At 51.2% G+C, this 14,429-nt stretch overlaps 4 protein-coding genes across 4 annotated transcripts; all 4 read left to right on the top strand.

Annotated features, from left to right (window-relative positions):
* Positions 1–20: 20 nt before the first annotated feature.
* On the top strand, positions 21–995 carry PFICI_09102 (uncharacterized protein; the record flags this gene model as incomplete). Its single annotated transcript, XM_007837683.1, has 1 exon — positions 21–995. The coding sequence occupies one exon, from the start codon at positions 21–23 to the stop codon at positions 993–995; it is 975 nt and encodes a 324-aa protein (XP_007835874.1).
* A 2,461-nt stretch (positions 996–3,456) lies between these two features.
* On the top strand, positions 3,457–6,705 carry PFICI_09101 (uncharacterized protein; the record flags this gene model as incomplete). The annotated part of the gene is made up of 1 exon (XM_007837682.1): positions 3,457–6,705. One exon carries the CDS (start codon positions 3,457–3,459, stop codon positions 6,703–6,705), a length of 3,249 nt encoding a protein of 1,082 aa, XP_007835873.1.
* Positions 6,706–7,407: 702 nt separating this feature from the next.
* PFICI_09100 (uncharacterized protein) lies at positions 7,408–9,294 on the top strand (the record flags this gene model as incomplete). Its single annotated transcript, XM_007837681.1, has 2 exons — positions 7,408–7,722; positions 7,792–9,294. The coding sequence occupies 2 exons, from the start codon at positions 7,408–7,410 to the stop codon at positions 9,292–9,294; spliced, it is 1,818 nt and encodes a 605-aa protein (XP_007835872.1).
* A 1,542-nt stretch (positions 9,295–10,836) lies between these two features.
* Positions 10,837–12,038, top strand: PFICI_09099 (uncharacterized protein; the record flags this gene model as incomplete). The annotated part of the gene is made up of 3 exons (XM_007837680.1): positions 10,837–10,839; positions 10,870–10,962; positions 11,193–12,038. 3 exons carry the CDS (start codon positions 10,837–10,839, stop codon positions 12,036–12,038), a joined length of 942 nt encoding a protein of 313 aa, XP_007835871.1.
* Between the last annotated feature and the right edge of the window lie 2,391 nt (positions 12,039–14,429).

Genomic DNA, 14,429 nt, shown 5'->3' with positions numbered 1-14,429 from the left:
AGATAAGCCACCAACGACAGATGCTTTACCAGCGAAATATGCGTTACCAGCAAGAGATGCCTCACCCGCAAATGATGCCACCTCCTCACCCGCAAGGGATGCCACCTCACCCGCAAGCGATGCCACCTCCTCACCCGCCAATGATGCCTCCCCGCCCGCAAGAGATACATAACCCGCAAATGATGCCACCTCACCCGCAAGCGATGCCTCCTCGTCCACAGGAAACACCTCGCCCGCAGGTGATGCCTTCTTATCCGCAAGGAATGTGTCTCCAAGAAGAGATGAGTTTCCTACAAGAGATGCGTCGCCAAGAAGAGATATGTCGCCAACTAGAGATGCGTCTCCAACCAGAGATCCGTTACCAGCAAAAGATCCGTTCCCAGCAAGAGATGCGTTACCCGCAAACGATGCCTCCTCACTCGCCAGAGACGTATTACCCGCAAACGATGCCTCCTCACTCGCCAGAAACGTATTACCCGCATCAGATGCCTCCACGCCCGCAAGAGATACATAACCCGCAAATGATGCCTCCTCACCAACAAGGAATGCGTCACCCACAAAATATACATCATCCTCAACATATATTGAACCCACACCAGGTTCAACAGGATGCTTCTCAACACCAAGCTCAGGATCGCCCTTGCGAACAACGAATTGAGCCGAAACGCCGCCAACGGGCTCACAAGACACCTAAACCGCCAAAGACACCTAAACCGCCACAAGATCCCCAGGTGCACGTTTCTCCTGTGAAGCAGAGGGCTCCGCTTGTTGTTGATGGCCGATCCGAGTGGGGAAAACGTAAAGGGTCTGTCCGCCCACCCCAGAAACCTGGCCATGTTGAAGCTTCTGATCCAGTCAAGGCATCTACTCAGAGACCTGACCCTGATCATGCTTCTGATCCAGTCAAGGCATCTACTCAGAGACCTGACCCTGATCATGCTTCTGACACGATCAATGCACCTGCTCAGGACAACTTCAGCCATCAAGGCTTATAGGATGGCCCTAATGGTAATAATGGACAAGATGTGCAGGACGGACAAGATGTGCATAATGGACAACCTGGAAACGATAAACAATATGGACAAGACGGACAAGACGTACAGGACGGACAGGACGTGCACAATGGAAAAGATGTGCATGATGAGCAAAAAGGAAACGATAAACAAAATGGAAATGATGGACACGATAAACACCATGGACAAAATGGACACACATCATTGGTGCCCCATGACATTGACGAAGACTTTGTACTAAATCATAACTGGGCCAGATACAATGGCTCGGTCACATACCATGGCCCGGTGTACTATACGGGGAGTGTTACATACCATGAAATAAGCGGTGACCCGAGGCCAGTCAGATATGACGGTGAAGTCACACATCGTTATCCCGTCATTTACCGCGGTCACGCTGAGGTTGAGCAGTATGGACCAACCCGAGACGATGGCGAAGTCGAGTATGCGATCCCAGTTGTGTATCTTGGTGCCGTTGAGTACAGCGGTCCAGTCCACTATGAAGGCAGAGTTTTTTATAGCCACCGAGTCGTAATGTGTCGCGAGGTTTGGCGCACTGGCCGACATCAACACAATAACCATATTGTTGAGTACATGGCGACTTAGCTGATTCTCCTACAATCTTCTTTAGGGACAAGCACGTCGTCCTGTCATCGACTGTCTTTTCATTGGGGGGCAGGACTATGACACTCTCTTGTTTTCAGCGACGAATGAGAAGGCGGTGGAAAAGATGAGCAAACTGGACAATTGCGATCGTTTTGGTAAGGGTGTGGATGATGTGCACATGTTGTCACTTTGGTTGAGAGGTTGGTCATCTCAAAAAGTACATACACAAACAGTTTGGATGTAGTCGTTCTTCACTCGTTGGACGAAGTATCCAACTATCTGCAGCGCATTGCCAATGGCGGTTGACATGAATCTGAATAGTATGCGTAGCAACCAAATAGCGATAAATTACGGAGTTATAAAAGAAAATTGTCTACTGCATCAAAGAAGGAGTTTCTACCGTTTTGTGTGTAATAGAAGTCATTGACACTTGATCCATAGGATATGAGATAGTTGGTGCTCGGCAAAGAGTGCAAAAGGGCTGATGCTTATGTGCTCCAAGGCTGTATGACTTTATGGCAGAGAAATTACACAATGTGCACGGGATAGCATTAATTGATGATAATTTGGTAGCACCAGAGCTCAAGCCGATAGAAGTCAGAAGTTCTTTTTTTTTTTTTTTTTTTTTTTTTTTCATTTGAGGTGATTGGTCTGTATATTTGAGCTGTAAACAAACAACTTCTGGACCCTGAAATTTTTGTCCCCTTGCTAGTAGCTGGATTAGGTTGTTTGTAGGCAAGCAGGGAGGGAACCTTTGAACTGGACCATACAAGAATGGGTAATCAACAAGACGATCTTGGGATACGCAGGTGATGATGAACAAAGTACTATGTAGTAGTAGTAGTGTATCTAGACCACGATCGTACATACTACTTCTACTGTGTACTACGTAGGTAAATAAAACAGGGGGTTGAGGGGAGGAGGCGAACGAGGAGGGGGGCTCGGGGGAGAAAGGCGCAAGATGGGGCGGCACTAAAAAAGGGCCTGACAGGCCTGGGTCCCAAAACAATGGGTCAAGTCGATTTTGCAAGCCTCCCGATCTTGAGAACGGCGCGTTTTGGGGCTCGCGACTACTGATTGACGGACTGGGGTTTTGACGTTTTTGACATTTGGCGCTGGCATCTAGGGACAAGCGGTTGTCACTTTTGGGGGCAAAGAGATGACCGGCGAGGGATGGGGTTCGATATTTCTGTTCATATCGAAATGTCACATGGACGCAAGGAGAATAGCCATTGTCATGATTGACTATTGGTGGCGTCACTGTTTGTAATTCCAATCTAATTCCAAGTATAAATCTAAAAATGTGTAAAGCTAGGAAGGAGTATTATTGTTATTTTTGTGTTTGTGAACCAACCGGTTGACAACAGGTGCAATAATAATTATAAATGAAGCAAATCAAAAATGGCACGTACGCAATAGCAGCAGTACGTCAAAGTGGTGATGGTCTCTAGTTCTAGTACGTACCTTGACGTCTTGGCCAGCAAAATTCCAGAACAGAAACGAAGACTCGAAACAAGCCCTTCCCTGCACGGGCGTACCAACGTGGCACTCTCCACCATTCTAGGTTGTGTCTAGGCTGGGCGCATCACGGGCGTCCGTCCCACTCTCCATCTCGTGCATCACCACTTTCTCTCTTGTTTTTTTTTTTCCCCTTCCCTCTCCCCCAAATGAAAGAAGCACCAGTTTTTCTGTCCAAATTTATTATGCCGTAGCAAACTTACGCCATTCTCTTTCCCCCTCTTCCACCCTCGAGAGTGCATCTCCTTTAGGCTTCGAGAGGAAGAGCGATGGTTCAGCACTGCAGTTATACGACGACGACGACGACGACGACGACGACATGGAGCCCGAGACCTCTTCGTCTTCTTCTGTGACGCCGCTCGAGCGGTCCACTTCACAACTGTCTGCTGCGTCAGCCGGCGGGAGAGGGCATACCCTGCGCACACGATCACGCCAGAGAGCAAAGTTGACCTCCCAGCCCTCGAGCTCGGCCTCCTCCATTGCTGCCTCCGACAAGTCACTGACTTCCTTCCCGTCCTTCTCGCCCGACTCGCCTCGCGAAGCCCGGCCCTTCTTCGAGAGCTTTGCCGAACCCTCGAGGAGCAGGACGCCCGCTGCTGCCGACAGAAAGCAGTCGAACCCGCAGTCTATCAACTCTATAGTGGACAGCCTGACCACCGAGACGCCCAGGTCGTCTCGCAACGCCCTGTTTGAGGATGCCCCCATCTCTACAACCAAAATACCTGGCGCTCTGCACCTTGCCGACGATGACCACATCCAGCGCCTCATCACCCGCCATGGTGCGCCCAACCTGATCCGCCAGGTCGCCGAGGATCTGGCGCAGCGGGATGCGCAGATCGCAAACATGCGGCGCAAGGCCGACCAGCGAGAACGCGCGCTCCGGCGAATCATTTTGGAATGTGGCCTGTCCAACCTGGACCTCGAAAGAAGACTGCGAGAGGTTGAAGCAGACCTCAAGGCGCAAGAACAGTCCAAGAAGGGCGGGCTGTCCGAGATGATGAACGATGCCATGCAGGACACGGTGACGTACGGCACCAACGGCATCAATGATGCAACGATCAGGGGAAATACCATATCTGTTCCAAACGATGGGAGGTCAACAGGCACTATGCGCGGGTGGAGAGATTGGATCATGGGTACCGGGACAAGCAAGAGGAATAGCAGGGCCAGCAGTGTCAATGGTGACATTTCAAAGGGCCCTCTCAAGGCTGCCACTCCTGGCGATCGGCGGCCCATGATACAAGAGGATCAATTTAAACCACCCGACTCGGAATCCGTAAGAAGTTCTAGCAGAGCGTCGAGCATCTATTCGGGCCACACTCAAAGAAAACCGTCTACATCATTGGCCAGCATGGCACTTCAACTTGTTGCTGGGAGAGCTACCGGTCGGGACGGCGACTCCGTGAGAGGAAGGTCAGACTCGACAGGTCCAGGAGGCGGCTCGCTGCGAACTTCATCTGCGACTAGCGATAGGACAAACGCTTCTGGCCGAGTTGTGTCTAGCCAAGTTGGTCCAAAGGCGCTCATGGCGATGCGGAGGGCGACGCCAGCGCCGGTGAATCTTCCCCCAAGAAGTACGCCACTAGAGAGATGGGATAATGCTGGAGCAAGCCCCCCAAGCCCAGTAGCATCACGTCCAGATAATTCTGGGCCTGTGGAAATGGACACTATTTTCTCTCCAGAGAATCAGCCGCCGATCCTCACCCATGTCTACAACAACCACGCAGGTTCCGAGTTCCTGACAGATTCATTTGGCTTCATATTTGACCAGCGCAGGAGGAAGCGGCAGAAGGAAGCCGCTCAGGTTGCACTGCAAATGAAAAGAGGCAGCCGTACAGAAATGCTCACGGGCAAGTTGACCATATCACCAAGTCTCATTGAGGACGAAGTCAGATCTCTTCCTGGAAATATTGAGAGGCCAGATAGTCCTTTCTCCGTGGATGAAGCTATTGAGCGACCAAAACGATGGCAAGACTATCTCAAAATTGCGACTTTTCCGACCGAGCTGCTTTCTCATACACCTTCCATGACTGCCTCGGCTCTCGAGGTTCTGAGCGGAGACGAGTCCCATCACCCACCTGGCCTCATCTTGTCCGAGGAGCGTGGGTTCCTCCCTCCCGCAAGTACTACAGCAGCTGTCAATGATGAGACTGCTGCAAGTGAATCAGCAAAATCAACGGAAGAGGCCTCAGCCAGCAATGCCGTACCCCAGGACGATATTGAGCCAGTGAAGCTTCTTCTTGACCAGCTCAACGACGTCCATGATGCATTACAACGAGAAAAGACGTTTAAATGGAATGAATTCATGCGCAAAGTCAGAGCCGAGCGCAGACGGGAAGGAGAAGCGGCGGCAGCTGCCGCCATGGCCGCAGCAGAAGCACGATACCAAGAGGCACCATTGATTCTCCCCGAAGCAAAACTAGCAGATGGTGAGCTGATTGGTATCGCTGATCTCGGCGTCAAGGGCAAAGTAGGCCGAAACAAGTGGATAGAATTCCGTACTCTGGTTCTCGGCGGTATACCCGTAGCGCTCCGACCCAAGATTTGGTCGGAAGCCTGCGGCGCAACCTCCAAGCGCTTGCCTGGATACTATGACGATCTTGTAGCTCAGGGATCTGAAGGCCTCGACCCTGCCACGGTCACTGATATTGACCGGGACATTGACCGCACCTTGCGAGACAATATCTTCTTCCTCCGCGGACCAGGAGTACAGAAGCTGCACGAACTGCTGGTGGCCTATGCACGGCGCAATCCAAATGTCGGATACTGCCAAGGCATGAATCTCATTGCCGCGAATCTACTCCTCATCATGCCATCTACCGAGGAGGCTTTCTGGATCCTCGTGTGCATGATTGAGAAGATGTTGCCAGAAGGTTACTTTGACCATTCTCTTATTGCATCACGGGCCGATCAGCAGGTTCTGCGACAATACGTTGCGCAAGTTTTGCCAAAGCTCTCGCAACATCTTGACAACATGTGCATTGATCTCGAGACCCTGACCTTTCAATGGTTTTTGAGCATCTTCACTGATTGCCTCAGTGCCGAAGCGCTTTTCCGGGTGTGGGACGTTATCCTTTGCACGGGAGACGGCAGCACGTTCCTTTTCCAGGTTGCTTTGGCGCTTCTCAAGCTGAATGAGCGGCAACTACTAGCATGCACTGCGCCGAGCGAAATATACACGTATATAAACCGACAAATGACTAATCATGCCATTAGTATTGATGGTCTGATTCAGGCTTCTGAGGGGCTGCGCAAGGAGGTCAAGCGAGAAGTCGTCGAGTCCAAGCGGCAAAAGGCCATCGAGGCTGAGAAGCAGCTCATGATTGAGCGAGAGGAACTGAGAGAGGCCAGGCTGTCCAAGAAGGCCATGAGTGCACCCGCCCTGGTAACGCCCGAGAGCGCGAGCGCTGTGCCAAGTCCAGCTCCCAGTCCACTTTTGAAACAAGGCGAAGATGCCAGCATGGCGAGCATGTCAGTGGCCGACTTGCGAGAGCTGGACGAGGCCAGAGAAATGATGGCGCACACACCGCTGCCCACCGAAGAGGAGGTTGGTATGGGGCTGGGATGAAGAGCAAGGAATCAAGATCCAAAGCTTATTATAACGACTTGGGCGAGACCACCAAACACCAAATCAGGTCAACCTCGTCGCAACCATTTCATTTGTTTGTCCAGCAAAACAAAAAAGGCAAATCGGGCTGAAAAGAACAAAAAGGAATGAGATGGTGTTATGTTTAGACTGGATCATCGGCAAATCTGTGATACCCCCCACGCATGATATTTTTTTCCCCCATTGTCGCTTTACACAGGAACTGCCTTGTCGGTTTTTCTCATCTACATAGCGCTGATACAAGACCGTAGTATATCCAACGGATTGAGGCCATTTTGGGCTCGAAATTTTACAGTTTTTTGCAGCCATGCAATGAATTTGTTGATGCAAAAGCGGCAGTATATCAATTGGGGAGGTGTCCGTACTTTGACATGCTTTGGAGATTTTGTTTCCTCGTTGCATACCACAGTCTCACCATGATCTGTGCAGTGGCACAACTCTGCCGCTTTCCACCGAGACAATAAACAATGAATACAGGGATTCGACCAACGCCTGGCGGAAACTTTCAGGTCTCTTTTCCTGGGGCCCAACCACGAATACATTTTTTTCAATGTGGTCATTCATCTAATCTGCTCAACGTTTATATTGTGACGGAGGACCATGAACCAATTTCTTTATTGCCGCGCAACACAATTCTTGGTAGGAGAGACAAGGGCATTAACCATGCAGTGTTCACTAAAGACGACTCTTCTTGCAATACTCCTCGCCGTCCAGGGCCGAGTTTGCACCACCTACCAGATTCCTTTGACAGGTCCAAGAAATGACATACCGCCCATTGATCGTGTGTCGGTTGCCGACTGGAAAGCTCTGAACAGGTCTGTCGGCGGCCGACTGTTTGCAAATTTGCCGGTCGGCTTGCCGTGCCATGACAACTTTAATGGCGGACCGAGGCAACCGGATATTGCTGCGTGCATGGAGGCAATACTCAACCGCAGTAACATGACCTTTCTCAGCACAACCCCCGCTGGATATGCCCAGGTAAATTGCTCCCTGCTTGATTATATGCTCAACGGTTGGATTGTACTGATCATACCCTTTGAAACACAGGGAAATTGGGACATTTGCCAGAGCACCAGAGTAGGATGCTCATTGTCACTGAGATCTTCATTGAGTGATTCTAGTGAAGCTTGTACGCAGGCAAATTTACCAAGCTACTACGTCGACGTCCGTCAAGTCGGGGACATACGAACCGTTTTCAATTTTGCCAACAAGCACGCCGTGCCAATTGTCGTCAAGAACAGCGGCCACGACTATCAGGGCCGTAGCGCTGGCCCCGGATCAATCAGCCTTTGGGTGCACAACTACAAGCCGGCGATTTCCCTAGACCTGTCATTCGTGCCTGAGGGCTGTGATGGATCAACTGGCGATGTAGTCACGTTTGGCACAGGCCACAGCTTTGACGAAATATACACCTTTGCCCACCAACACAATGTAACCATTGTAGGCGCATCGTCAGGAACAGTGGCACCAGCGGGAGGGTGGATCGCTGGTGGCGGGTACAGCAATCTGTCGCCCGCCTATGGGCTCGGCGTCGATAACGTCCGGCAAATTCGTGTCGTACTTCCAAACGGCACTTACACGGTCGCCAACAGCTGCACAAACAGAGACTTATTCTTTGCTCTCCGTGGAGGCGGGGGTGGCACCTTTGGCGTAGTGACGGAGATGTCAATGCGTGCTTTACCACGCATTGCCGCGCTCCAGTGGGCCTATGTCGCTTTCCGTGATCTGAGTGTCGCTGGCCAGCGCCGCCTGCTTGATGTGCTGGCCCGGAACGCCGAGGTCTGGTTCGACGCCGGCTGGGGCGGCCGCGCATCACCAGCCGGCCCTCGTCCTGATGGTATCTACTCGGTCCAACTATTGAACCCTCGCATCTCGAGCCGCGATGCCGAGGTATCTCTCCGGCCCCTGCTTGACCTTGCAAACCACATGGGCGGCAGAGTATCCCTGGAGACGTACCCTTCCTTCTACGACTTGTACGCAAGACATGTTCGCGGTTGGGACAGTCCCAGCGGCAGCGTTGGATTTGCAAGGGCATCTCGACTGATCCCGCGAAGTAGCTTTACCAGGGAAGCCAACCGCTCGGCGCTCCTCGATACTATCCTCGATACGGCGACCCAGGCGCAGCTCGGGGTAACGATACATTTGGTGGCGCCGTCGCGAGGTGTCCAGGACATTGGGGACAGCGCGGTGACAACGGCGTGGCGCCGCTCGCTCTGGCATCTCGTGTATACGGCGGCGTGGGATGCGACGTCGGCAACGGCCGATGAAGTTCAGGATGAGTTTTGGGGTGTCAGCAGAGCCATGGATCCGGTGAGGCGATTGACCCCCCAGGGTGGTGCGTACTTCAACGAGGCCGACCTGTTCGAACCTGAACCCGCCAGGGCTTTTTGGGCCAAAGACAACTATGCCCAGCTGCTGCAGATTAAGGACTCGCTTGACCCGAATCGTATCTTGCAGGTGCATTCGGGCGTGGGCTCAGATCATGGTGGAGAGCTTTTCAAGTGTTATCCTTCTGCTTCTCGGCGAGAAGGGAGTGAAGTAGAGCTTTAATAGTGCTCGAGTTGAACTTTGTGTAGTTGGAAACTTATGAATGATGATTATAGATGCGCCTTGAATGATCCACTAAGAAGATTTTCATCAAGCCTTGTCCTGTTTCTTGGTGGTAACTACCTTGTCTTTACAAACTAGGCGCTGTTGCTTCGTCATTTTTCTGATCATCATCGCCGCGGTGATGATAGGGAAATTACGACTGTTGGTAATGGCGTATGATCATACATCGAGCACCTTTTGCGTGGGCGAGCTACCAAATTCTTTGCTCACGCAAAATGAAATCGGTTTCAAGCTCTGTTCTTTCACATTGGCCATAATTTACACTATTTTGGTGAACGTATTTCTATTCTATCATTGTCTAATCCGCACCTAATCAAATCAGCCCACCAGGACGAACAAACGAATAAACGTTACAAGCACAGCTATCAAATCCCCCTACTATCATCTCACGGACACGTATACAACCGCTCGCTGTTTCCGCAGCTCCTTATTTCTACTAGGCGAACCCCCTTGTAACTGTGCACCATTCCAAGGTTCCACCAACTCTCAAGACCAGATGTGTAAACGGCGCCGTCATGTATTTACGGAATGCGGCCATGCCGATGATGATGGCACACCACTCCAAGTTGCACCTTGCTATCTCGCCTTCAAGACTGCAAAATTCTGTCACAAATTCGAAGAAGGAATAGTACCTACACGGCGCCTTAATCCGAATCCAGAGCAAATGTTATGCCCAGATTGCCGCGTTGAGAGAGAGAGGATTGCATCAATCTGGACTATGAAGTGGAAAGACTGGCACCGAAATATCTTGTTCAATCTGAGCCCGCGCTCGCACGCGGCCCTCAAGGAAGAGTTCACCCTCTTGCAAATGAACGCCATGAGCAAGGTCGAGATGGAGGCGCTCACAGGTATGGACAACGTGTCACTGCAAGTATTTGAGGCAGAGATGATGAAGTTGATGACAGTCATGAGTGTCATGGTTGGGAAAGCTTGCCAAGCTGGGAGATATCCGTACCAAGCGAAAGAACCATCATGATTTTCAGCGAACCATTCTTAGCAAGGGCAATCTACTCTCATTGGATTTTCTTCCTCTTTGGCTTCTTGTATACATACATAGCAGATTAGATAGCACAGCGTTGCAATTTGATTAATACTTCCGGCCCAGAAACAAGTTCGCTACATGACTTTGCTGGCTTCCGTGGTTCGTGATAGCAGTAGAATTGAGACATTGCCTTCACGCCCAACCACTAGACAATAGCATTACATTCAAGGACACATCGAGATTTATACATTGCCTCGGTAGTATAATGCAATCACCTTATCTCTTGATCCGCGGATCGGCTCCGTCGGCTCTCTGTGAAGCATCTGCCGGTCATCGGCCCCACAACGGAGCAAGACGGACCCCTCATTGCGATCCAGATTCGAGATTGTCTTTGTTTACTTTTCATCTCTGAACCATACAACTCACGTTGGAAGCGCTACATTGGTCGAGAACATGGCAATTGCGGTAACTAACTCCCAGATGCTTTGCAGTTTATCTCAATGGTAAATATTTGCTGATTAGTATCCCTACAGGCAGTGGGGCAGATTTGCTCCTCGGCGTCAATGACGCTCAACCTGGAGCAGTGCGTCAAACTCGTCTCCAAGGCGGCGGCTGCAGGTGCAAAGGTATGATTGTCTGCTGTTTTGGGTCGTGTGATGGAAATTGTATCGCTGCGGCTCTTGAAAGCAGAGCAATACATGTTGACTTGAGCCGAATGGCTCTGGTACCGATGCGGAGTCAGGAGTTCGAGGGTGTTCAAGTGGACAGCGACTGTACTCTCCCGGGGCGACGTCTCCCGAAGCGCTCGAGTACAAACATTTGCAGTCTCGAGAATGAAATCTGACGCTCACGTCAGGTTCTCTTTCTCCCCGAGGCATCGGATTACATTGGTACTTCAGCGGCCGAGTCCCTCTCGCTCGCTAGACCGGTAGCAACCTCACCGTTTGTGACGGGTCTGCAGTCCGCCGCGGCCCAACACTCCATCGCCATCCACGTCGGCATCCACGTGCCCGTGGCGGTCAAGGCGCTGGGGTCGTCTGCCGTCAACCCGGTGCTCACATCGGCACCTCAAGAAAGCTCCTCGTCAGAGGAAACAGCAACTACAAAACTCTATAACCGCACCATTTGGATTGGCGAAGACGGACAAATTAATGAAAAGGCCAACTATGACAAACTCCACCTCTTTGACTATGCCTCGCTGCGCGAGTCCAACTCGACACAAGCCGGGTCGTCATTCACCCCGCCGTTCCCGTCGGCTCTAGGCCGCGTCGGATCCCTCATTTGCTTCGACATGCGATTTCCAGAGGCGGCCCTCCGCCTCGCCAAGCCGGGTCCCCGGTCCGGGTTCGCACATGCCCCGGCGCAGATCCTGACGTACCCATCGGCCTTTACGGTGCCCACGGGACGAGCGCACTGGGAGGTGCTCCTCCGCGCCCGCGCCATCGAGACCCAGAGCTGGGTGGTGGCGGCGGCGCAGGTCGGGCGGCACCACGGCCCCGGCGGCAAGCGCGTCAGCTACGGGCGCAGCCTGGTCGTGGATCCCTGGGGCAAGGTCGCCGTCGAGCTCGGGGGCGTCGTGGGCGAGGCTGAGCAAGACTGGGAGGCCGAGGACGGCGCCGTCGGTCAGCTGGGCTTGGTGGATATTGATCTGGAACAGCTGGCTTCGGTGCGGGAAAAGATGCCGCTTATACGACGGACGTGAGTGTTGAATCCCCCACCCTCTTTGATTTGAATTACTTGAATGGTTGTCAATACAAGTGAAAGTAATCATACTGACCCAGCAGCCAGGGATGTATATTCCGAGATTTGAGCCAGGTGTGACGAGTATACATTAAAAGGCTCCATTTAGACGGTCTAAATATAAGCGATCAAGATATTTGTCTCTCTAGCCTGACCAGGTAGTTATACAGGGCTTGATGCCAATCGACCTGTGTCTCATGTATACTACTTTATTGTCTGTTTGATTTACTCAAGATCAAAGCCCCTATGCCGCAAATCTGTTTACTGAGCCATGGGCGCCGGATTTATTGCAAGGGCGTCGTCACTAGATCAGCCTCCACAACCGAGGCTTGGACTTTTGGGCACGCCATCCATGTCGATTCTTTCTCGAAAAAAAAAAAAAAGGTCCCTAGATCCTGTTTGGCGCTTTCGGGACATGGCCATTTGAATATCAAGAATGAGGAAATGCCACCATGAGTCGCCCCGGGTCCGAAGTGCTGGGATTGTCCGTGCTTATGGGTTGAAAGATGTAAGACTGTTGCCTAGTCGTGATCTGTCCTGCTGTATTTTACAAGGAGTAAGCAGCCGACATTCTTTTTTCCCTCAACTTCCCGAGGAACTAGAAAGTCACTGACCCGAATTGGCAGAAATATCTCTGCAATACCTACCCCTTGGCTGGCAAAGAAGAGAAATGTGGCATGTCCGTGCCAGTGAGAATGACGTCGCCACTTCCATGGTCCATCAACAAACGTCCAATCCACCACTTCCAAGTATAATAACGGCTTTTTTTCAGACATGGGATTTTCCGATTAGTCGAAAGCTGAGACATGACCAGGGGGTTTCCCATCTAGTGAGGAATGAAATGTCTCGCTGTTTATTTTCCCTGCGCCAAAGGATCTGAGACATGCAAGGAACTTTTTCCCACCCTTCAACTTCAGCCTTGCCAGCCATTGCCATTCCGCCAGGCTGGGTTAGGTGTGAGATTTGGCGCATAAAAAAAAGTTACATGTTATATTATATCATATATCAATTATCACATTTCCATCTCTTTTCCCGAACGCTGGGAGCCGCACAATCTTCTGAACCCCAGATACTGCGTGGGAACCCGCGCGGCAAGGTGCATGGAATCGGATATTGCGCAGGACTTGATGAAATTCCCAAGACACAACGACAAGAAGCCCGTCATAGTCGCAATGATGGCTTACGGAGTGTGTTAAAAAAAAAAAAAGTCCTATTAAATATTCAACTTGTGACAATCAGAACTTGTCCACATTACAGCGCTGAACAGGCTACGCAAAAGGGACTTTTCAAGCCTCTAGAGATTTTGATTCCACAGTCCACAAAGAAAGTTCCTTCCCACCACATGTCACTTTCATGCAAATGTGAGGCACATTTTATCGACGGAGGATCCGAAGAAGCATTGCAGGTCTCCCAACATTGATCCCACGGAGAACCACGTGGCTTTTCTTTGTAGAGGGGAAGGGTGGGATCCCCTCTTGTTTTGCAGTACTACGTCCTAAGAATAGCAGTAAGCAAAAAAGTCGGGGTAAGATATTGTATCACCACCATAGCCCAAAAAAAAAAAAAAAAAAAAGCCCTGCGCCGCCCGTGGGCAGCGCAGCGGAGAATATCCAGGATTTCGGGATTCCATCCGTTTTTGCACAACTAGAGTGTAGAGAACGAATCCCATTCATATCACTCACGACCCTGTATACACGTGACTGTGTATGGTGGTGTGGTGTGTTGTGTGGCGTGTGTATGTGTGTGCGTGGCGTGGACTGTAGGAGAAAGGGAGGAGCGCATCAGATGGGTTTCACAAGAGAGAAAGTAGTGAGCAGAGCGTTTTGCGAAGCCCGCCGCTGGCCGCAGGTTTCCTATTGCCCCGAGGAAATCCTGATCCGTTGGTTCCGCATAACCACCAGTCCGGAACCACGACTGACATATTACACGATTTTGTGGTGCTATCGTGAGATGGCTGCCAGTGAGCCCAGGCAGGCGGCTTTCACTCTGGGCGCTCTGCTATAAACCCCTGTCACCTGGGAGGCTGGGATTATATGGATGGGTTTATTTTAATTTCCACGAGGCTGATGACGTTCTAGTAAGATTCTTGACGACAGCCGGATTCACCCAAGGCCAAAATGATAAGCCCTCTGATGCGTGCGTGGGGGGGACCGTGGGAGAGCTTTGAAAGGAAGGCTGACATGAACTCAAAAGATGATCACCGTCGCTACTACACACAAGTATCTGCCTCCTAGTGTATACTTACCTGCCTACCTAGGTAGATCATTGACCAAGGTATTACTGACCATGAGTCAGTCTAGCTCGCAAACCTCGTGTTGGGGTATCGGAATACTGAAATGACAAGCCCGACATG

Source organism: Pestalotiopsis fici (genome assembly GCF_000516985.1).
Source record: "Pestalotiopsis fici W106-1 unplaced genomic scaffold PFICI_Scf_6, whole genome shotgun sequence".
NCBI classification, from domain to species: Eukaryota; Fungi; Ascomycota; class Sordariomycetes; order Amphisphaeriales; family Sporocadaceae; genus Pestalotiopsis; species Pestalotiopsis fici.
Note: the sequence above shows the minus strand (reverse complement) of the source record. Positions and strands in the feature narration are given on the sequence as shown.